General features: G+C 38.0%; 1 protein-coding gene across 2 annotated transcripts; it reads left to right on the plus strand.

Annotated features, from left to right (window-relative positions):
- LOC143860588 (Ribosome recycling factor) lies at positions 1–16,939 on the plus strand. 2 transcript variants are annotated; one of them, XM_077371300.1, is made up of 8 exons: positions 1–313; positions 12,908–13,048; positions 13,135–13,250; positions 15,671–15,762; positions 16,112–16,133; positions 16,220–16,288; positions 16,483–16,551; positions 16,629–16,939. In XM_077371300.1, the coding sequence occupies exons 1-8, from the start codon at positions 94–96 to the stop codon at positions 16,707–16,709; spliced, it is 810 nt and encodes a 269-aa protein (XP_077227415.1). In that variant the 5' UTR covers positions 1–93; the 3' UTR covers positions 16,710–16,939. The 2 variants fall into 2 exon arrangements, with proteins under 2 accessions (XP_077227415.1, XP_077227416.1); XM_077371301.1 differs by having other exon boundaries at positions 176–313; positions 12,894–13,048.
- The last annotated feature ends 4,074 nt before the right edge of the window (positions 16,940–21,013 follow it).

The raw sequence follows: 21,013 nt of genomic DNA on the forward strand, positions 1-21,013 counted from the left end.
CCACATATTTAGTTATTTACCTAGTTCCCGTTCTACGCCGTATTTCTGCTTTTTTATTTCTTGGTTAGTCAGGAGTAAAAGAAACTCTTAGTCATGGCGATTTTTATTAGACGCCTTGTCTCTACGAAAAACCTTCTCATCTTTCGAAACCCTCGACATTTCAGCAACCTCTCATACTTTTCTTCTGCTACTTCCTGCAACTCAATAGCTGAAGAAGCTTCGACTGTTGAATATCATCGACGAGATTTTAATAGTCTAGGGTTTCATTTTTTCGTAGGAAATAGAAGGGGTTTTGCTAAAGGAAAGAAATCAAGTAAGTCTGATTATTTTCTTTTATGCTGTTTGATCCCTACCAGGCCTGTTCGATTCTCTGATACTTTTTTTTTCCATTTGTTTAAATTTTATGCTCTTTGGATTGTAGTCATTTGTTTACGTTTTCAAGAAAATGAAAGCATAGAACAAGTGTTTCCTTTTCTTTCATATATGATTTGGATTTTTGGTTCTTATGTTTTTATGGTAGTGTGGCATGAGTTCATGACAGTGTATTGATAATATGATAAAAATTGTTACCGAGTAATTGATCTGTATGCGTTTATATTTTAGTTTAAGGACTGCTTGGTGAAGTATGTTTCCTTTCTCGATTGCAATCTGGACCTGTAAATTCATATATTAAGGGAAGCCTGAGAGGCTGAGATGATATGAAATTTTCATTCTCTTTGTTGTATTTTAAGGGAAGACACGCTAGCATTTTAGATATGACTTCTGAACATGGGTGTGGGTGCCCTCCAAAGCTGGCCATTTTTTTTGTTTTCTCTTTTTCCTATTCTAAGCAGGACAATAGGGCATGTTAGAATTATAATGCTTTTTGGAGTTGGATCTGATATAATCTTTGGGCACATTTGGCTACCATGAATTCTTTTCATGATAATTCAAGGTCTCCAAGTAGACATGAGGGTGAGGTGGCTAAAAATCATGAAACAAAAAACAAGAAACTAGTGTCTCCTGTGATGAGAAGTGGCAAAACATCCGGAGAAAAAAAACTCTACTCAAAATCCGATCGATTGTTTCCTGAATTTTTGCCGCTTCTCATCACCAGACACTGGTTCCCTGTTTTTTGTTTCCTGATTTTTAGCCACCTCACCCTCTTCTACACTTGTAGACCCCTGATTTATTATGGAAAAAAATTCATGGTAGTCAAATGTGCCCTTAGTGTTGAATGTTTGTAGGGAAATCCTTTAAGCCTATGTTATGATCTTTCACCCATCTTGGAAGCCTCATTGGCACCGGCACATTTCACTAGTGAACATGAAGCCTCTATTGCCATGTGATGGAGCGAAAAGTGCTTGAAATTTTTTGGTGAAGGGCATAATCTGAGTCCATTTGAAAAAATACATTTTTCATGTGAAATGGAACGGGACCTTGACCTTATTGTTGAATTCTTGGGTTGTAATCAATAGCTGTTGAGGCTCATATAAGGGGGTCCCTGATGGATTATAAACAATGACCAACTAAATGGAGATATCCTATACATATGGAATGAAAAATCAAGTGTTAAAATGATGGAAAACAATTTTACTAGTGGAGAAAATAATGATACGCATTAGCATGTATTGCGTGTTCTTTAGTGAGTTTTTTCTTGGCAGGTAATCTGGGATTAAACCTGCGACCTCAATGTTGAGAACCAAAGCCTCAACCATTGAGATACAGGCCCAATCCCTGCATGTTGTTTAGTGAGTTGATGCTATATTACCTTGCATTGGAGTGGTTCAGCCTCTTGTTAAATAAATTCCTCAACTTCTGTGATCAAATTAAATTATTAACATTTGCACGCGTATTTTGTTCTTGATGCGAATCAGGTGGGCCCACAGGCCCTCGCACCTCTTAAGACACCTTAACAACAAGCCAGTAACAAAAATGGTAAAAAAGGGGGTGCAAATAAACCCAGCTGGTGACATCCCCATGACATAATATTGGTGTCACCATGTCAATAATCTTTCAAAAAAAAAAAAAAATAATAATAATAATAATATTATTGGTGTCTGCAGGGGGTTTACCTTGGTCACTATGTTCTGGGTATTGGAGAAGTTAAGTTTATATTTAATTTAGGGTTTTGGAAATTGGAGAAAATTGTCTTTTATATTTAGTTTAGGGTTATTTTGGAGGATTTTTAGAAATTTCTAGGTTGGGTTTTGGAAAAGTTAAGTTTAGAAATTTCTAGGTTGGGTTTCTTGCTAGCTAGCAAGTTCTTGTATCAGGCCTCGTTAGTTTTTAGGAGTTCAGTTTAGAAAGGGTTGTTTCTTTGAGAAACCTGCTTGAAGTTAGAGGGTAGTAAGAAGAGAAGTCTTTTATTAGGCTTTTCATATAGTTTTCTTATTGTAAAGAACACTCTCTGTTGTTAAAATCTTACGATTTACGCTATTCAAATCGATTTGTGGGTTCAACGATTCAAATCGGACAGAGAATCTTTTTTGTAAAAATCTTACGATTCAAGTATGATTCTACTTTGAATCGTGAGATTTTTACGATTTTTATGATTCTGTCTGTTTTGGATTTAGAGAACTTATTGTGATTTCAAAATGAAAATCATTTCAAAATACTTTGTTTATTGCTAACATTTCTTTACATGATGATTATTATAGATTTGAGTATGTACTTTGTTTACTGTTGTGATAAATTATATAATGATTTATTATATGATGAATATAGTTTGTGCTTTGTTTAGTAATTTATTGTGTGATGAATATGGTTCGTGCTTCGGATTACTAATCATGAAATTTTATATTTAATTTAATAGTTTCAAATGGAAAATAGATAATTACTCATTTTATTCTTATTTTTTACCTTTTTATAGTTTTTAATATTTTTCTCATTTTTATATATAAATCTGAAAAAATCTTACGATTTACGATCCGATTTACGATTCAAACCCTGTTACGATTTACGATTCGATTCCGATTTTTAGAACCTTGAGAACACTTTTTACTAGTCATATTATCAGTCACGATAAATTTCACTAGCATCTCTTTTCACCTCCAGTGCTATACAAACAATTCTAGTAAGCCACTGGTTGATTTCATCTGATTTCCCATCTCTACTTGCTTTAACTTCTCCATGCACTGCCTTATCTGGTATTTGGTACCAGAGAAAGTTCTGTTCCCTCTGGACTTGTCAAATCGGTATTGAAATTCATTAGATTGTGTCAAATTGCACCATAATTCTTTTGTAAAGCTACACCCGAGTATTTCTTTTTCACTGAAAGAGAAGTGATTCTTTAACTTCCCAAGGAGATGTCAATGATTCCACAAGAGTTGTAAATCAGCGAGGAGTAGAGCGAGAAGTATTTCAATAGTTGTAGTAAGATTGCAATCGATGTTGGGGAAATCTATCGCATAATGGATCGCGCGGGAACTGTTGGGGGTGACAAAATCTTTGGAAACCATAGAGGACCGTAAAATCCAGCCCATTATCGTGCTCCGCGTGAAGAGTTGATTCTAGTGGATTTGATGCTACACACTTTTTAGGTCATGGATGTGGCTTGGGATGACTATGCAATTTCTTATGCTTTGTAAGAGGATATCTAAGCATTCAAGTTCTTGATAGAGGCAGAGCAGATTTTGAAGCACGTTTTATGGATTGAGGACTTTTAAATTGAAGATCAAGACTTCAATGAATATTTTGTAGAATATGAATTGTATTGCAGTGGATATTATGATGAGTATGGCATGTTGGAAACTTCGACGACTAAAAAAGAGGAAGACTTTGAAGAAGAGAATTTAGAAGAGAAAAAATTGGATGAAAATAATCAAGGAATTTATGTCTCTTTAGAGTGTTCAAAATTGTGGATGCCGCGCAGAATGCGTCCGAAGGAAATCCTAGTTGACTCGGCACGATGCAGTCGAGTACTTGGTTGCTGCAGCTGAGTTCTCGGTTGACGCGATCATAATTCTGGAGAGTCAAAGAAGTTTTTATTGATTCTGTAGGGCAAAACGTAGAATGCGGCCAAAACAAAAGGGAGTCGACGTAGACGCAGGGTAGTTTTAAAACTATGCTTTAGAAACAAGATGAAAAATATTTCAATTATGGAGAATTTTCATTGTTGATTCTACATCTTACGATCTATTTACATATCAAAGAATTTGAGCTAGATTATTTGAGGAGGTTGAAGCTTTTGAACACAATATCTTCGACCATTCTTCAAATTTGCACCAGGAAGTTATGATATTCCGAGTAAATTGTGAACAAAACTTTTGAACATTATGGATGGATGCACTGTGAAATAGGTTTGGTACTTTACTCCTTGTATTTGATTCAGTGTGAGGGGTTCTTGTAGTCAAGGTTTTAAACTTTGGTTTGATCTGAACTTTGCACCTCACGGGAGTAAAAGTACTTAGTGCCTTAGTGGAAGTTTATGGAAATCCATGGAAATTTTGGAAAAATCATCGAAGTTTACGTGAATATAGAAATTTAAGATGAAGCTTCAGGTAAAGCTAGAATAAGCACAAATACACAAATAGAAACCATCACATAAACCAGACAACCACCCATGAGAGTTTAACAATATTAAACACCTAGTAACATCCTTTATAAAACAATAGGGTTCGTTCTAAACTCAAACTCCTATATAACCTGGAGGGGACCATCCTTCACGAGAATCAAGGGAATATAGGAAGATGTGGCCTATTATTAGTGTTAAAAGAGTCATTTATTTAGTTTTAAGCATAGATATGAATTTCATTTTGTTTCTTTCTGAAATTTGGAATAGAAACGCTATATATTTCGTTTTGTTCCGGACTTCTGTCCGTTCCGGTTGTTTCGTCTTAATTTCTGTTGTTTCATTCCGTGTCATCTGAAATGGGGCGAAATGCACTATTTCAGACGAAATATGTTTTTTTTTTTCTTTTGAAAAAATTACACTAATTTCCCCTGCAATGGTTATATTCTATTTTTGACAGTTTGCCCTCATTTTTGACCGTTTGACTATTTTATAGCCGTTGGAAGGTTATTTTGTTTCTTTTGGCATATGCAAGCACCTACACCTCTATATAAACCCATCGAGGCCTTATTTTCTTACTCATTTCTCTTTCAACCTCCTCTTACAAATTACAAATTACTCATAGTATTCGCCACATTCTTCTACTTAGCATTCTCTACTACATTATTCTCACTCAACTACTGCTATTACTTCCAAGTTCAAGCTTCTACTTCATCCAAAGATCCGAAGATCCAATCGAAAAGCTTCAAAGTATACTCCTATATAACCTGGTGGGGACTATCCTTCACGAGAATCAAGGAAATATAGGTAGATGTGGCCTATTATTAGTGTTGAAATGACTTATTTAGTCTTAAGCATAGATATGAATTTCATTATGTTTCGTTCTAAAATTTGGAATAGAAACGCTATATATTTTGTTTTGTTTGGGATTTTTGTCCGTTTTGGTTGTTTCGTCTTAATTTCTGCTGTTTCATTCCGTTTCGTCTGAAATGGGGCGAAATGCACTATTTCAGACGAAATATGTTTTTTTTTCGAAAAAATTACACTAATTCCCCTTCAATGGTTATATTCTGTTTTTTGACAGTTTGCCCTTATTTTTTGACCGTTTGACCATTTTATAGCCGTTGGAAGGGTATTTTGTTTCTTTGGCATCTGCAAGCACCTACACTTCTATATAAACCCATCAAAGCCTTAGTTTCCTACTCATTTCTCCTTCAACCTCTTACAAATTACAAATTACTCATAGTATTTGGTACATTCTTCTACTTAGCATTCTCTACTACATTTTTCTCACTCAACTGCTACTACTACTTCCAACTTCAGGCTTCTACTTCATCCAAAGATCCAATCGAAAAGCTTCAAAGTATACTCCTATATAACCTGGTGGGGACCATCCTTCATGAGAATCAAGGAAATATAGGAAGATGTGGCCTATTATTAGTGTCAAAAGAATCATTTATTTAGTTTTAAGCATTGATATAAATTTTGTTTGTTTCGTTCTGAAATTTGGAATAGAAACACTATATATTTCGTTTTGTTTCGGATTTCTGTCCGTTTCAGTTGTTTCGTCTTAATTTCTGCTGTTTCATTCCGTTTCGTCCGAAATGGGGCAAAATGCACGATTTCAAACGAAATATGTTTTTTTTTCGAAAAAATTACACTAATTCCCCTGCAATGGTTATATTCTGTTTTTGACAGTTTGCCCTCATTTTTTTACTGCAGTTGGAAGGGTATTTTGTTTCTTTTGGCATTTGCAAGCATCTACACTTCTATATAAACCCATCGAAGCCTTATTTTGCTACTCATTTCTCCTTCAACCTCTTACAAATTTTTTTTTGAATATTGGCGAAGATATATTAATAGAAGACTGAGGGGGTCCCCCAAAAAACATACACGAGGAAAATAAAACTCCCTAGGGACAGAACCTGACCCGGGAAATACAAATAGGATTAAGGAGGAAGAAAGTCGAAAAGATCTAAATCCTGCTTCGATACGCCCTCCTTTGCCAACTTATCAGCTACAGCATTGGCACTTCTCCTCACATGCTGAAAAGAGACCTGCATGCCTTGTAATACGTCTTTCATCTCGTCAAATAAGTGAAGAAATCGCCACGGAGGGCCCCTTGGGCCCCTCAGCCATCTTATGACGTTCAAAGAGTCGCCCTCCACAATACACCTTACTGAGTGGCCCCTGGCCTCACTCAGGATCAGGATGCCTCGATGCACTGCTTTTACCTCCGCTTCATTCGAGTCTGCTATGCCGATTGGACCCGAAAAAGCCTTGAGTACCGCACCATGACAATCTCTCAAGACTCCTCCGATTCCTGCCAACCCAGGGTTGCCTAAACTTGAACCATCAAAGTTTAATTTGAGGTTACCTGCAGGAGGAGAGCACCATATCTGTTGCGGGACCGTCACATTTTCGTGACTGTTGCAAACAACTCTCCATCCTTCCCACAGATCAAACGCCGAAATGAATCGAAATAAAGGGAGGGCTCGCGCCCAAGATATAGAGAGGGCAATGACCTTAATAAATAAGAATTGGGCAGATTTAGCCTTTCCCTCAAACAGGCGAGAGTTCCGTTCGACCCAGATGACCCATAGAAAAGCCAACAGAGAGAGCCACCACAGGCGCTTGCCTTTTTTACCCCAAGGTGAACAATACCAGCCTTCAAATAAGTCTTGCAGAGAGGATGGAAAGACCCAATGTAGTCCAAATCTGTCCAAAATTTTCCCCCATACTTCCCGAGCTACTCGACAGTGAATGAAAATGTGGTCTACCGATTCCCCAGACGCAATACACAGAGCGCAATGGTCAATTATTAACATATGTCGCTTCCGCAGAAAATCCACCGTTTGGATCCGATTTTTTAACGCAGACCAGGCAAATAGACATACTCGTGGTGGAGCCTTGATGTGCCACACCTTTGCTTCCAGAGCATTAACCTCAGACGGCACCAAACTGTGATAGAAAGAGTTGACCGAGAACCCTCCTGACGAGGTAAATCTCCACAATCTTCTGTCATCCCCTGATGAACTAATATAATTCTGCTCCAGCAACTGAAATAAGCTTATCACCGATGGCATCTCGCGATCAAAGAAGTTCCGACGAAAGAGGGGGTTCCAGGTAACTTTACTCACAGAGCGCTCATAGCACAGTTTTACTAAAGCTGACTTATCCGCCGCGACTAAGAAAAGGTCCGGGAATAAATCTTTTAATGGGGAGCTCGAGCACCATTTTGAGAGCCAAAAAGAAATTCTGTCACCGGAATACACTCGAAATCTAATTCCGAGATCAAATTGAGGGATAATGCATCTGATATCACGCCATAATGTCACTCCAGGTTTGTTGAATCTGTTGAGAGAAACCCACTCCCCTGAATCAGCCCCATATTTCCCTGAGATGACGTTGACCCACAATCTGTTTTTTTCTTCGCCAAACCGCCACAACCATTTTCCCATCAGTGCTTGATTTACCTGTTTTATCCTTCTAATTCCGAGGCCTCCGCCTTTGGTTGACTTACATACCTCTTCCCAGCTCACTAAGGCCAGAACCCGCTTCTTATCGGATCCCCCCCACAAAAATCTGCGCTGAATTTGTTCTATACGCTTGATCACAGACACAGGGCATTTACATAAGGATAACTGATAGAGGGGAATGTTGGCCAAAACGGCCTTGATCAATGTTAATCTCCCTCCTTTAGATACCAATTTCCTTTTCCAAGTATCAAGACGACGTTCGATACGTTCCACAATAGGATCCCATGCCTCTTTAGGAGGTCTCCCTATACCTAAAGGCAAGCCCAGATAAGATGCCGGCAGACTATCCAACGAGCAACCCATAATACTGGCGAGTCGAGAGGCCCCTTCCTCGCTTAGATGCACCGCATAAAGTCTGGATTTAGAGAAATTCGATCGGAGCCCAGTCACTAATTCAAAGCACCTAAGAATTGCCTTAAGATTAAGAATCTTTAAGGGCAAGGGAGAGCTAAAAAGGAGAGTATCATCCGCAAACTGCAAATGCGAAACTTCGACCCCATTGACACCACATTTAACCCCGGAAATCAGCCCCTCCACTTGCCCTTTCTTTAATAACACGCTAAGGGCTTCCGCAACAATAACGAAGAGAAAGGGAGATAAAGGATCCCCTTGACGCAAGCCTCGGGACGATTTGAAGAATCCTTTAGCAGAGCCATTAATGAGGACGGAAAAATATGCTGAAGATAAACAACTTCGGATCCACCCTCTCCACTTCTCACCGAAGCCCATTCTTTGTAGAAGATAGTCTAAACACTGCCAATCGACCCTGTCATATGCTTTTTCCATATCCAACTTACAAATTACTCCTTGCTCACCCGATCGTGCCATCCAATCCACCATTTCGTTGGCCACTAGTGCACAATCTAATATTTGTCTCTGGGCTACAAAAGCACATTGATTCTCTGAAATGAGAGATGGAAGAACCCTCTTTAACCGCTCCGACAGAACTTTCGACAAGAGCTTATACAGACATCCAACCAAGCTAATAGGACGAAACTCCGACACTCTCACTGCTCCTTTGGTTTTTGGGATTAGAGCAATAAACGTTGCACCTGTGCCGCGATCCAGCACCATGCCTGCGTGGAAAGCTCGAAAAAAAGCCATTATGTCGCCCTTCACATACTCCCAGCAGGACTGAAAGAAAGCGAGACAGAATCCATCTGGCCCCGGAGCTTTATCACGGCATATCGAGAAAACCCCCTTCTCCACCTCCTCCTCTGAGAACGGGCTTTCCATCCCCATAGAACTAACATCATCGAGAGAATTGAAAACCGCCTCGTCGAGCCTCGGCCGCACTATATCATCTGCAGAATATAATTGCTTGTAGAAATCTAGGATTTCCAATGTAATCTTCTCTTTGCTATAAGATAGGGATCCATCCACTTCTAATACCTCGATTCTATTGTTTCGACGCCTGGCACTGGCCATATTATGAAAATAGGCCGTATTTTTATCACCTTCCTTTAACCAATGAACGCGGGACCTCTGCCTCCATGAGATCTCTGCCTGAAGTATGCAGCCTTTATGTTCCTCTTTTAGTTTACCCAGTTCCGTCAAGTCATCTTCTGTAGCATGACTTTTCTCATCAGCCATAGATATTTCTCGGATGCGTGCTGAGAGCCAAATATTGCGCTCCTGAAGAGCCTCTAGACGGAGAGAATTCCACTCTTTAAGTTGTTTTTTAACATGACGGAGTTTCGCTCCTATAATCCAATCTGTGGCGCCTTCCACGTTGAATGATTCCCACCACCCCCCCAATCTCTCTACCATGTTAGGGATTTCTAACCAGGCTAGCTCAAATCTGAAGGGAGCCGGACCCCAGGACTCTAATCTTGGATCCAACAACAGAGGGCAATGGTCTGAAACAGAATGCACAACAAATTACAAATTACTCATAGTATTCGCTACATTCTTCTACTTAGCATTCTCTACTACATTATTCTCACTCAACTACTGCTACTACTTCCAAGTTCAAGCTTCTACCCAAAGATCCAAAGATCCAATCGAAAAGCTTCAAAGTGTTACAATTTTTTTTTAATGGTCCAAAGTACTACAACTATAGAAAGATTTAAAGTCTGTTTTATTACATGTAAGGTAGTTTAGGTTTTACTTGTAGTGTTAGGGGTATTGTAGTCTTTGTCCATTGGATGTCCTATTTGGGCCTATATATACATCGTATACAAGAGGAGCTCCCTTAGTGGAGGCTCTCTATACTCTCCATTTAACTTCTTCTTCCTCTCTTCTAACCCTAACTCCATTTCTAACATGGTATCAGATCAAAGATCCATGTGAAAGGGTGAAAGAAGAAGCGTTGTTAATCACAACTTGCCGTATCTATCTCTCTCGTTTATCTCTTTGTCTTGCCGTATCTATCTCTCTCGTTTTCTCTATGTCGCACGCCTATCTTTGTTTCTTTTGGGTTTGGACTTTTTCGACAACCCCCTGATTTCTCTCAATCCCTCCAACATCTCTTGGTACCTCTTTCTCTTTGCGCTTTTCTCTCTTTTTCTTTCCCAGAAACCCTCTCTCCGATAACTCTCTCCATCTTCTGTGTTGCGATTAACACTCTCTGGTTAACTCAGAGTTGTTAATCGCAACTTGCGATTAATTTTTCATGGATTTGCGATTAATTTATCCTTGTTAATCGCATGTTGCGATTAACTCATCAACGTGCGTTTAACATTTCTTCCTCCCTTGTGATTAACTTTAACTCCTCCGATACTTTCTTCTGTGTTCTGTGTTTGTAGTTCTCTCCTCTATCTCTTATGTCTTTTATGTCATTCGTCAAAGGTGCACACTGAGTGTTTGATAAAATGTCTAGAAGAGGTGTGGTGCCTTGTTTGTCCCTTTTTCTTCTTCTCCACGGTGCACACCAAGTGTTTGATCAAATGTCCGAAAGAGGTGTAGTGCCTTGTTTGTCTTCTTTTCGTTGCAAATTGAAGGTATTTGACCTTTAACTTGAGGGGGAGTGTTACCATGTTGTTCTTTGTCGTCATTTCTTGAGGGAGTGTTGTCCTCTTGGTTCTCTTAGTATTGTCTTCTTGAGGGAGTGTTGTTTTGTTTTCATGACTCTTCGTGTTGTCTGGCTTTATGCCTTATCTCTTTGTATGGTCTTGATATTGTCCTCCTTGTCTTGTCATTTCCGGGCTCATGTAGTCTCGCCGAGGGGGAGTGTTGTTCTATTATCCTTATGTTTCTTTTCCGTGTTCTTGGCGTAGTTTTATGCAATCTTGTTAGCTTTATGCCTTATCCTTCTTTTTCAGGCAATGGTGCCCCCAATCGTTGGTCGGCTCTCTTACAGGCGACGGCTTTGTTTTCCCGTCGACCCTCTTTTCCGGGCGATGGTGCCCCCATCATTGGTCGGCTCTCTTATAGGTGACAACTTCGTTTTCCCGTTGACCTCTCTTTCCCGGGCGATGGTTTTCCCATGGGCGGATCTAGGGGGGGCAGTTGCCCCCCCCGGAAAATTCAGATTTTTTTCATTCATAAGAAAGGAATTTGCCCCCTTTCCCCCCTCTCTGACACTACATTTGCCCCCTATCTCTATGTGACACCTTGCTCCCAACTCTCTCTCTCGCACACGCACACGCACACGCACACGCACACACCCCCTATGAGATTTTATATATATTGTGCCTGTAAATCTTCTCCATAGGATGATCCTAACCCTCCCAAGGATTTCGAAATATAGGGGTTTCTATAAAGGGCAATCTCATTTCTATTACGCAGTGTAGATAATTTACGCCCAACAAGTGAACGGTTTGGATCCTTCTATGAACTGGGCCCATATCATTTTTTGAAAAATACTACACTTCACGGTCTTCATGCATTAACAACATATAAAACCTTACGAATCATTGGGTTTTTAAAGCAAAAGGGGGTCTTTTTGCATGCCGTGTACGGTTGTAAAATAGTGGGCCCGATAATTAATTGGTCCTTGGTAAGAGAGAGTTTCGAGGGTTTGTTTCTTCAAAATCTTACTAAGAAATGTAGGCTCATTTAATGTCGTCCTTTGAGGGGAAAGAAGATTTGAGGAATTTATCCTCTCCCCTTATTGTGATCAAGCGTTTGATGCTATTTATACGTAATCTAGGTAAGGGCGAGAGGTGTTTTGGAAGGAAAGAGGAGTGGGAATGTTCTATGGACCATTATTTATAAAAGTTATGAATGAACCCGAGGCTTCGGCTCTCCATTTTGACCTTTGCATCTATTGTGGGAGTTACATGATTGTTTATGGGTTGAGGGGGATTCTTCGAATGTTACCGTGTTGGCCCTGGAGATTAGCATGCACTGTTGAAGAGATTTTAGACTTATTTAGAGGAAAATATCACTTTTTCTCTTGCCTTGGGAGAAGCAAATATGATGATGAATTCATAGTTAGAAAGGTGTAAATAAGCTCGAGTTAATCGTGGGCTATCTATGCCCGCTTTATAACCCTTGTTTTAAAATAAATTCTTTTTTGTTATCACTTGTAAAAAGGAAAATGTTGTGCACAGTTTATAGCATGCATGGGCAGAAATGTTTGAACTGTAGATGATGAAGCTCTTGGTTGACTTCTCTTTTTTTGGAAGAAAACCTTTTGGTGCATATGTTTCAGCTCTTGGTTGACTTATCCTCCTTCAAAACAAATGAGGCTTTTGGTTGAAACGGTGCCTTGTTTTCTTGAAGTGCATTTTTTATTTTATGCTCTTAGTAGGTCTATGTAAATGCATCCTTCCCAATGTTTGGTTTCTATAATGCTTATGTGACCATATTATGCCCTATTTAAGTTTTCCGTTCTGAAGTTTCATAATCAGAAGTTTCATTTTAGTGAATGTATGTACAGTTTTATCCATTAAGGCTTGAGTCTTATGGTTCTCCAGCTGCAATTTTGTAGAGGATGATGATACGAAAAAAATTGAAGTTGACCCAAACTTTGGGCCTATTACTAAAGCAGCTGCTTTCTCACAAATGGAGGCTGCAATAGTTGCTTTATCACGAGAGCTTAGTAAATTGCGGACAGGGAGGGCTTCAGTAGGTATGCTACTGTTTTGTTATCTTATGAATGCGTTTGTGGCTTTGGAAATCCGATCTTTGACATGAACTTTGAAAACATGTTTGCAGGAATGCTTGATCATATCATCGTAGAGACAAGCGGTATGAAGATGCCCTTGAGTCGTCTAGCTGTTGTCTCTGTCATAGATTCACAGACCCTAGCTGTGACACCTTATGATCCGAATGTAATGAACACCTCCTGTCTTACTTTTTATTGTAAAATGTTATTATATTGTGTGCATGTTATTGTATTGATCAGAGCAAAGCAAAACTTATACTTTACAGTAGGTGCAAAACTTGTCCTATACACTACTCCTATTTGTAACCAGCGTCTCTTGTAAAAAGTTTTTGCTACCTCATTAAATTCAACCTAACATGGTTAAAAGATGCATGAATGAGACAAACAATACTTTTGTCCATCTCGATCCTTTTTAATGAATTCAGCTGCCATTCAAAAAAAATAAAAATAAAAAATGAATATGGGACAAACGATACTCAGCAGTTCAATGTCTTATCTATGATCCTGCTGATCTCCACAAACACCGAACTCTCTGGTTCCAATATAAATACACTTATCAAATCTCCTTTGGCTTGTAACCTCCCTTCAAACTATCCGTTAGAACTTGACCTCCACTTGGGAATCTTTAACTCCTAATGGGCCAACTTTTAAATCTTTAAAACATATCACTCAAATTCTTGCGGGTCCTAGATTGCCTATTTAGCTTCCATCATAGTTGAGTTCATGGCGCCTAGTGGGGGACCTTTCCCACCTTGTAATTGTTAAAGTTTCTTTTCAGCCCCTTCTTATACTTGCTCCCAGCTTTGACTAACAGTCATGTTGCAAAAAAACATTATAGACTTGCATGGACATGTTTTTTCATAAATATTTCAATCCAATTGTCAGAAATTCCACTTTCTTTTTTACCTGTCAACATGGAAACCATTTTATCATATTACTCAAAGTCGGGGTTCTGTGTTATATTTGCCTAGAATATTTGGTCGTCCATAAGACTGTTCTCTTATTTTGTTCAACATTATCTTCGCTGACATGCACGTGTTTTGTTATTCTGTAGACACACTCAAATGCATGCACACATTTCCCACCATTTTGCTCCCAACATTATGAGTCATGCATGTGTTAATCTGTAAATGGATTGGATTCTAGTATAATGATGTTATCAAAGGTTGTTTCTTTCACAAGGACATGCTCATTGTTTAAATGTTTCCTTAGATGACCTGTTTTCCCTCGTATTTTTTTATGCTAAATCTCTTTTCCAGATTGATATACCGAGGTTAATTGATCAAAATTAAGAGATAACTATAGATAGAGGAAAAACATCTTCAATCCCAACTATGAAACAATGCCACTTCAATGGAAAGATACTGAGGTTAACTGCACTGGTAGACCCATCTGTTATGACTTGTCTCTCGACAAATACCAAATACTCTAAATTCAAGAAGTCACTCAAAAATCTCCAAGGGCTGATGAAAATAGTACTAGTTCTCACAAGGCTCAATCACTTAGTTAATCATTATGTTCACGTCAAGAGGCTTACTCAATGTTTCTCTGTTGATTCGACTCGTCTCCACTTTGTGACTAGGTTTAAACCGGTCGAGTTCCCTCCAACTCTGGGTTTCCTTAAGCTAATTGACTGGTCTAGCTTGGGTAGCCCCGGCCTCATTGGGATTGTTTTCTTTGCGGTCCTGAATTTTTTTTTTTGTTGGATGGGCATTTTTGGTGCCCATTAGTATTGCTGATTCCAATTCAGGGGAAGGGCCTGTGCTTTGGAAAGGAATATTGTTTGTGGATCACATTGATCTCAATGTGTTGATTTTTGAGTGTGACTCTCTTCAAGTTATTCATTGGGTTGCGAAGAAGGAAGGCTTACCTTGAAGATCTGTTGAATGCTTCCCTTGGAGATTTGTCAATGCGATGGAAGATATTTTAGACCGTGTTGAGGGCTACTCACCTCACTTTCAGCATTGTTAGCTCAAGAAATTGTTTATGAGAAGTTTGTGCAGTTCCTTTCATAGCATCTATGAAAATAGGATTGCATATACAATAGATTGGCATCTTTTGACCATTTGAGGAGCATACTTTAGATTCTCTGATTCACACAACAAAAAAAAAGCTGGTTTTGTTTACCTGTTGTCTGGATGCAGCTTTGTGTACTCTGAATTAGTTGGAAGGTTATTCCTGCCCTTGTTTAAGGTGTTTGTATATCAGCCTTGATTCCCGGTTTTGCTGTGAAGGCTTTTGACTAATATCATTTTTTTCTCAAAGCAATCATGTAGCCATTACCTACCAAACAAAAAAGTTATATAGCCATTCAAAAAAACAAAAAAAAACAAAAATCAATCAAACTCTTATTTATTAGTGTTAATGTCAAGAATAAAGACAGAGAGTCGGTCATATTTTGGAATATAAATTTGAAACAACTTTTTCCTTGATAAAAAATGCTGAAATTCACGTAAAATGCACCATAATATTTCTATTGGAATTTGTCAATGAATGAACTTTTAAATCACCTGGGTTTTGCAAAGAAATCATGCATCCTATGAAATAAGAATTGGTTTGAAATATAGGTCTGTTTTATTTTTGCAGCCATTGAAGGAGATAGAGCATGCTATTGTTACATCTCCATTAGGTTTAAATCCGTCACTGGATGGGCATCGACTGATCACACCTATCCCACCGTAAGTCTTAGTTTTGTTTCAATCCCATTTTGGAAGCTTATTTAGTTGTGTAGACCTTAAAAAGCCCATTTTCTATTGGTAGCTATCACGTCGGGCCCGGTACCGTTCTAAAAAAAAAAGCTATCACGGCCCATTGTGTGGTCCACAGAGCATTTGGGTCTTAAATAACTTGAGAGAGGTTTCATTTTGTAAAGTTCATGTTTCCTGGTTCTATGCATGTTTCACATTTGTCAAGGGTGTATGGTCCCTATTTTCAAGTGTTGGCTTTCGTAAGCTTCTTATTTCATTAGGGCTTGAGTCTCTACACTGATTGAATTCTTGTATACTTTGTCATGGCCTTCATTACCAGATTAACCAAGGAGCATATACAGGTGAGCTGAGTGTTGATTCTGTTGTTTTTTTCTTTCCATTTTCTCCTTGTCTCTCCTGTAATCCCTCCAAAATTGTTTCCATCCAGGCAATGTGTAAAGTGGTTACCAAATCCGCCGAAGATGTTAAGCAAAGTATCAGAAGAGCACGCCAAAAGGTACACCGGCAAATTACTTTTTGACTTGTTTGGTGCTCCTGTTGTCAATTTTATTGATGTTGGGTGAACTACAAGTACAACTCACTGAACACCAAAGACCTCATGAAGACCTACAACTGTGTTGCCATCACAAGTCTTATGAGTGGCTAGCTATTATCATTATTTAAGCTGCAACTGGCATTTTGGTTGTGCAGGCATTGGATGCAGTAAAGAAATTAGGATCCAACTTTCCTAAAGATGAAGCAAAGAAGTTTGAAAAAGAGGTGAATGATCACAATGAAAACACTTGAAAAGTGGTTTTAATTGCTAACAAGTTATCTGATACTGCTACTTTGTTCAGGTTGATGAGATGACGAAGAAATTTGTCAAGTCGGCAGAGGACATGTGTAAAGCAAAGGAGAAGGAGATCACTGGGAACTGAGGTGGTACTTTTAACTTAATAACTGAATAAGCTATATGTTATTTTTCTTGTTGAATTTTCGATGATACGATGGAAGACTTAGAGAGAGTATAGGATTTAGAATTCTTTTGAAGATGTGAGGGTTTGGGATCATCCGGAGGGTAAAGTGAGTAGGACAGAGTATCATTATAACAGTTTTGAATCCATTTTTGATGAATATTAATGTTAACTTCATTTATATATTATGTCAATTGATCTTGCATAAAGAAAATCAGAGGCATACCATTAAAAAAAAGAAAAAAAAAAGAAAAAGAAAATGAGAGGCGAGATAGAGGAATTATTATTCCTAAGAACGTGATGCACTTGTCCTGCATGCTATCATTGCGGAAAAAAAAAAAAAAACGTTCTTTTATAATGAAATTTTCTGAAATGAGTCAAAGCTTAAAGAAATTTACATTATAAGGTATTTAATAGTTAAAGAAAAGTTAACATTTATAAGGGGTTAAATAATAATGACAGTAAGGGGCACCTAACCTTTTTTCAGTATATTCATCATATAGAATTATAGCTAAAAATTGATTTAAATAATAATTAAAGGTAACTTTACATTTTAAGATTATAATTAACTTGAGGGCACATGAGGTTTTCCCATTATCTACTGTATATAGATATAGATAGAGATAATAGTTCTAAAGATGCTAAGGTACTTAATAGCTTAAGAAATATACGTTAATAAGTTTTCAAATGACATTGGGAGACAATTTACATTAACAAGGTTTTATATGACCGTAAGGGGCACCTAGGTTTTATCATCATATATAGTATTATAGATGGAACGAGAAATTTTCATGTATAAATATATATGTATAAATTTTCTATATGAGGAAATGGTTTGTGTGCAGCTGCATAGATAAGCTATCTGTGCATGGCTGCACGAACCATGGGGGGGCACATTTTTTGGGGGATCCAAAGCATTCATTTGGAAGGCCCTTCCATGGATAGGGTGTGTACCAAAAATCAGCTCTTAAGAATCATCCTAACTCTGCCATTTGTGGAGGGAAAAAATGGGCAGAAACAGTGTCTGTCCATTTTCCCCTCCAATTTTGAAAGAGGGCCAATCAAATGATTTTCCCCTCCAATTTTGAAAGCGGGCCAATCAAATGAATGGTTTGGATCCCCCAAACAAAATGGCCTCCACTGTATTTTAAGCTAGTGTGTAGGTAACTTATCTACGCTTGTGTGTAGGAACCGTTTTCTCATATATATATATATATATATGAGAAAACGGTTCCTACACATATGTGAAGAGAGTTATCTACACACTAGCTTAAAATACAGTGGGGGCCCACATTGTTTGGGTGATCCAAGCCATCCATTTTAAAGGCCCTCACATAGATAGGGTGTCTACAAAAAATCAGATCCATAGGATCATCCCAACCCTACGATTTGTGGAGGTAAAATAGGTGTCTTTAAACCTTCACAAATTAGTTCATTTTTTGCCTCCAAAGTTCGAATGGTTAGGATGATCCTATGGATCTGATTTTTTGTGGACACCCTTAAAAATGAATGGTTTGGATCACCCAAATAATGTGGCCCCCACTGTATTTTAAGCTAGTGTGTAGATAACTTATCTACACATGTGTGTAGGAACCGTTTTTTTTCTCTCTCTCTCTCTCTCTCTCTCTCTCTCTCTATATATATATATATATATATATATATATATATATATATATAGAGAGAGAGAGAGAGAGAGAACATTTCCTACACACTTGTGTAGTTAAGTTACCTACACACTACCTTAAAATACAGTGGGGGCCCACATTGTTTGGGTGATCCAAACCATTCATTTGAATGCTCCTCACATAGATAGGGTGTCTACAAAAAATCAGATCCATAGGATCATCCTAACCATTCAAACTATGGAGGCAAAAAATGGACTAATTTGTGAAGGTTTATACACGTCCATTTTACCTCCACAAATCGTAGGGTTGGGATGATCCTATGGATCTGATTTTTTGTGGACACCCTATCTATGTGAGGAGCATTCAAATGAATTGTTTGGATCACCCAAACAATGTGGGCCCCAACTGTATTTTAAGGTAGTGTGTAGGTAACTTACCTACACAAGTGTGTAGGAAATGTTCTCTCATATATATATATATATATATATATATATATATATATATATATATATAGACTGTTGAAAACTGAGGTTGCCTTTGTCTACGCCATATATTTTAATAGCAATGAAATTCAAATAATATTATCATTAGCCTATTGGCCAAAAATTTCACACCCAATACAGTAATATGATTTTAAAACATTTATAACCTTTCAAATGACCTTGGGAGCCGATTTACATTATTAAGGTTTTAAAATGCCATGGCCATGGGGCACCCAAATTTCCCAATTTTCTTAATTTTATTGGAGGTCAAAAAAATCATAAAAAAAGGCTCCCTCACTTTAGTGCTTCCTTACAACATGATCAGATCCATTTACTACATCTGAAACTTTAGTGCTTCCTTACAACATGATCAGATCCATTTACTACATCTGAAAAGTGGAGATAAATAGCGAACATGTCTGACATTAGCCCCTCAAAACCCATTAACTTTTTGTATAAAACTTTGATCATATGGTCACAATCGGTGGTGTTAGACATGTGATGGTGGGACCCAACCATGTTATTCATGGGTCATCCTGCAAAGTAACACTAATCTAATGTTCCTAACCTTCTTCCTATCGGTAGTGCCTAGTGAGTAATTCAACTGTAAACAAGTTTTTTGTTGTTGTTATTTTTATTCTATTAATAAGTTACCATTCAAGATCTTTCTATCGGAGTAGTTTTTGGGCCGTACACAATTCACCATGGAATAATCAGGTTGAATTCCCTGGCACACAACATAAATGCCAAATGTTAAGGGCATGTTTGTCTAGGTGGAAAAAAATTTCATTTGAAATGTACTCTTTCCATGGAAACTTCAGTAAAACGTTTCCCGGGAAAAGGGATTCACAGGTATAGCACTATAGCATTAGTGTGCGATTCTTTTTTCCAAGGTTTTTTTGCTGAAAATTTTTATCATAAAAAATGGTTAAAATGGAAAAATTGGGGGCATATGGATCGCCATAATCAGGAGTTGGAATCATTCTATTCTGATTCAGCCTGATTCCAACATTTTGTTCAAACAAAAATAAATTAAAAAGGAATCAGAGGGGAGAAATAACACCGGAATCTGTTTTGCCCCTCAGAAAATTTTATTCAGCCTGATTCTTCCACAATACAGAACAGTAATGAAAAGCAAGGGACAGAGGAAAAAAGGTTCTGACAATGTTTTGCAACCTTGACTTTTTTGGGAAATGATAGATATTTTGATATTTTTGCTAACCTATCTTGTCTTTGTGTGGATAAATAGGCTCCTACAATGTTTTGCAACCAGGATTTTTTTGGGAAATGATACATATTTTGATATTTTTGCTAACCCATCTTGTCTTTTAGTATTTAAAGAGCTGAAAGACCACTCTGTTTGTGCAAATATCAAAATAGGGCTGTGCTGATAACATCCCCCCCCCTCTCTCTCATATTAACCTATAGTGACTGACATAAGTGATACCAAAAGTGGATCAGCTCCCCTAGCATTGGTAGTGCTACCTAATCTATTTGTTCATTCCATGCTCAGGTTCCCAACTCTGTCACCCTATCATTATTCTTTGAAGAGTGCTGCTAGGGAAACCATGAGTGGAACTGATGAAAATTCCCAACTCTGTCACCCAAAAAAACAAGGAAAAGAAAAAGGCTATTTGTTCAGTTTCACTCTTGGTTGTCATTTCATTATCTTCTTTGAAATATTGGAAGGGGTTTTTGCAAAAGAAGTCTTCTTCTTTGCTTTATTTGCAAAACCAGCCTTCTTGTTTGATAATTTGCGAACAGAGTCAGTCACATTTGAGTGAATTTTGCAAATCCAGTCAGGCCATAAATTTGTTCTTAATGTTACATTTATAGATAGAATTTAACTTTAATTAATCTTATATATGTTCACTACCTGGCTAAATGTTTTTCTAATTAATTAAATTTTTTTTTAATACGTCGGGCCTACCTTGTTCAAGGATCTAAACAAGGAAATGATATATTCATCCCCTTTTCTTTCCCGAGTCACCCCCTTTTATTGTAAAAAGAGTAGGCATAAATAGGCCAAAGGGGGGTGGCTTGAGGTTCCCCTAAACAATTAAGTTCTTAGACTCCACCAATAGTTCACGTTAAAAGAGAGTGGAGAGAGTATGTATTGTGAGTGAGTGAGAGAGAGAGGGAGGGTTATGGGTAGTTTTTA

The sequence above is a fragment of the Tasmannia lanceolata genome, unplaced genomic scaffold (genome assembly GCF_043159265.1).
Source record: "Tasmannia lanceolata isolate RefF3 unplaced genomic scaffold, GAP_Taslan_0.1 ptg000037l, whole genome shotgun sequence".
NCBI classification, from domain to species: Eukaryota; Viridiplantae; Streptophyta; class Magnoliopsida; order Canellales; family Winteraceae; genus Tasmannia; species Tasmannia lanceolata.

What these genes read in the sequence shown, in the direction of transcription:
- LOC143860588 (XM_077371300.1), top strand. Translation starts at nt 94, where the DNA reads ATGGCGATTTTTATTAGACGCCTTGTCTCTACGAAAAACCTTCTCATC. An exon ending in TGCTAAAGGAAAGAAATCAA is followed by an intron (nt 314 to 12,907) that starts GTAAGTCTGATT and finishes GCAATTTTGTAG; the next exon opens with AGGATGATGATACGAAAAAA. An exon ending in TGACACCTTATGATCCGAAT is followed by an intron (nt 13,251 to 15,670) that starts GTAATGAACACC and finishes TTATTTTTGCAG; the next exon opens with CCATTGAAGGAGATAGAGCA.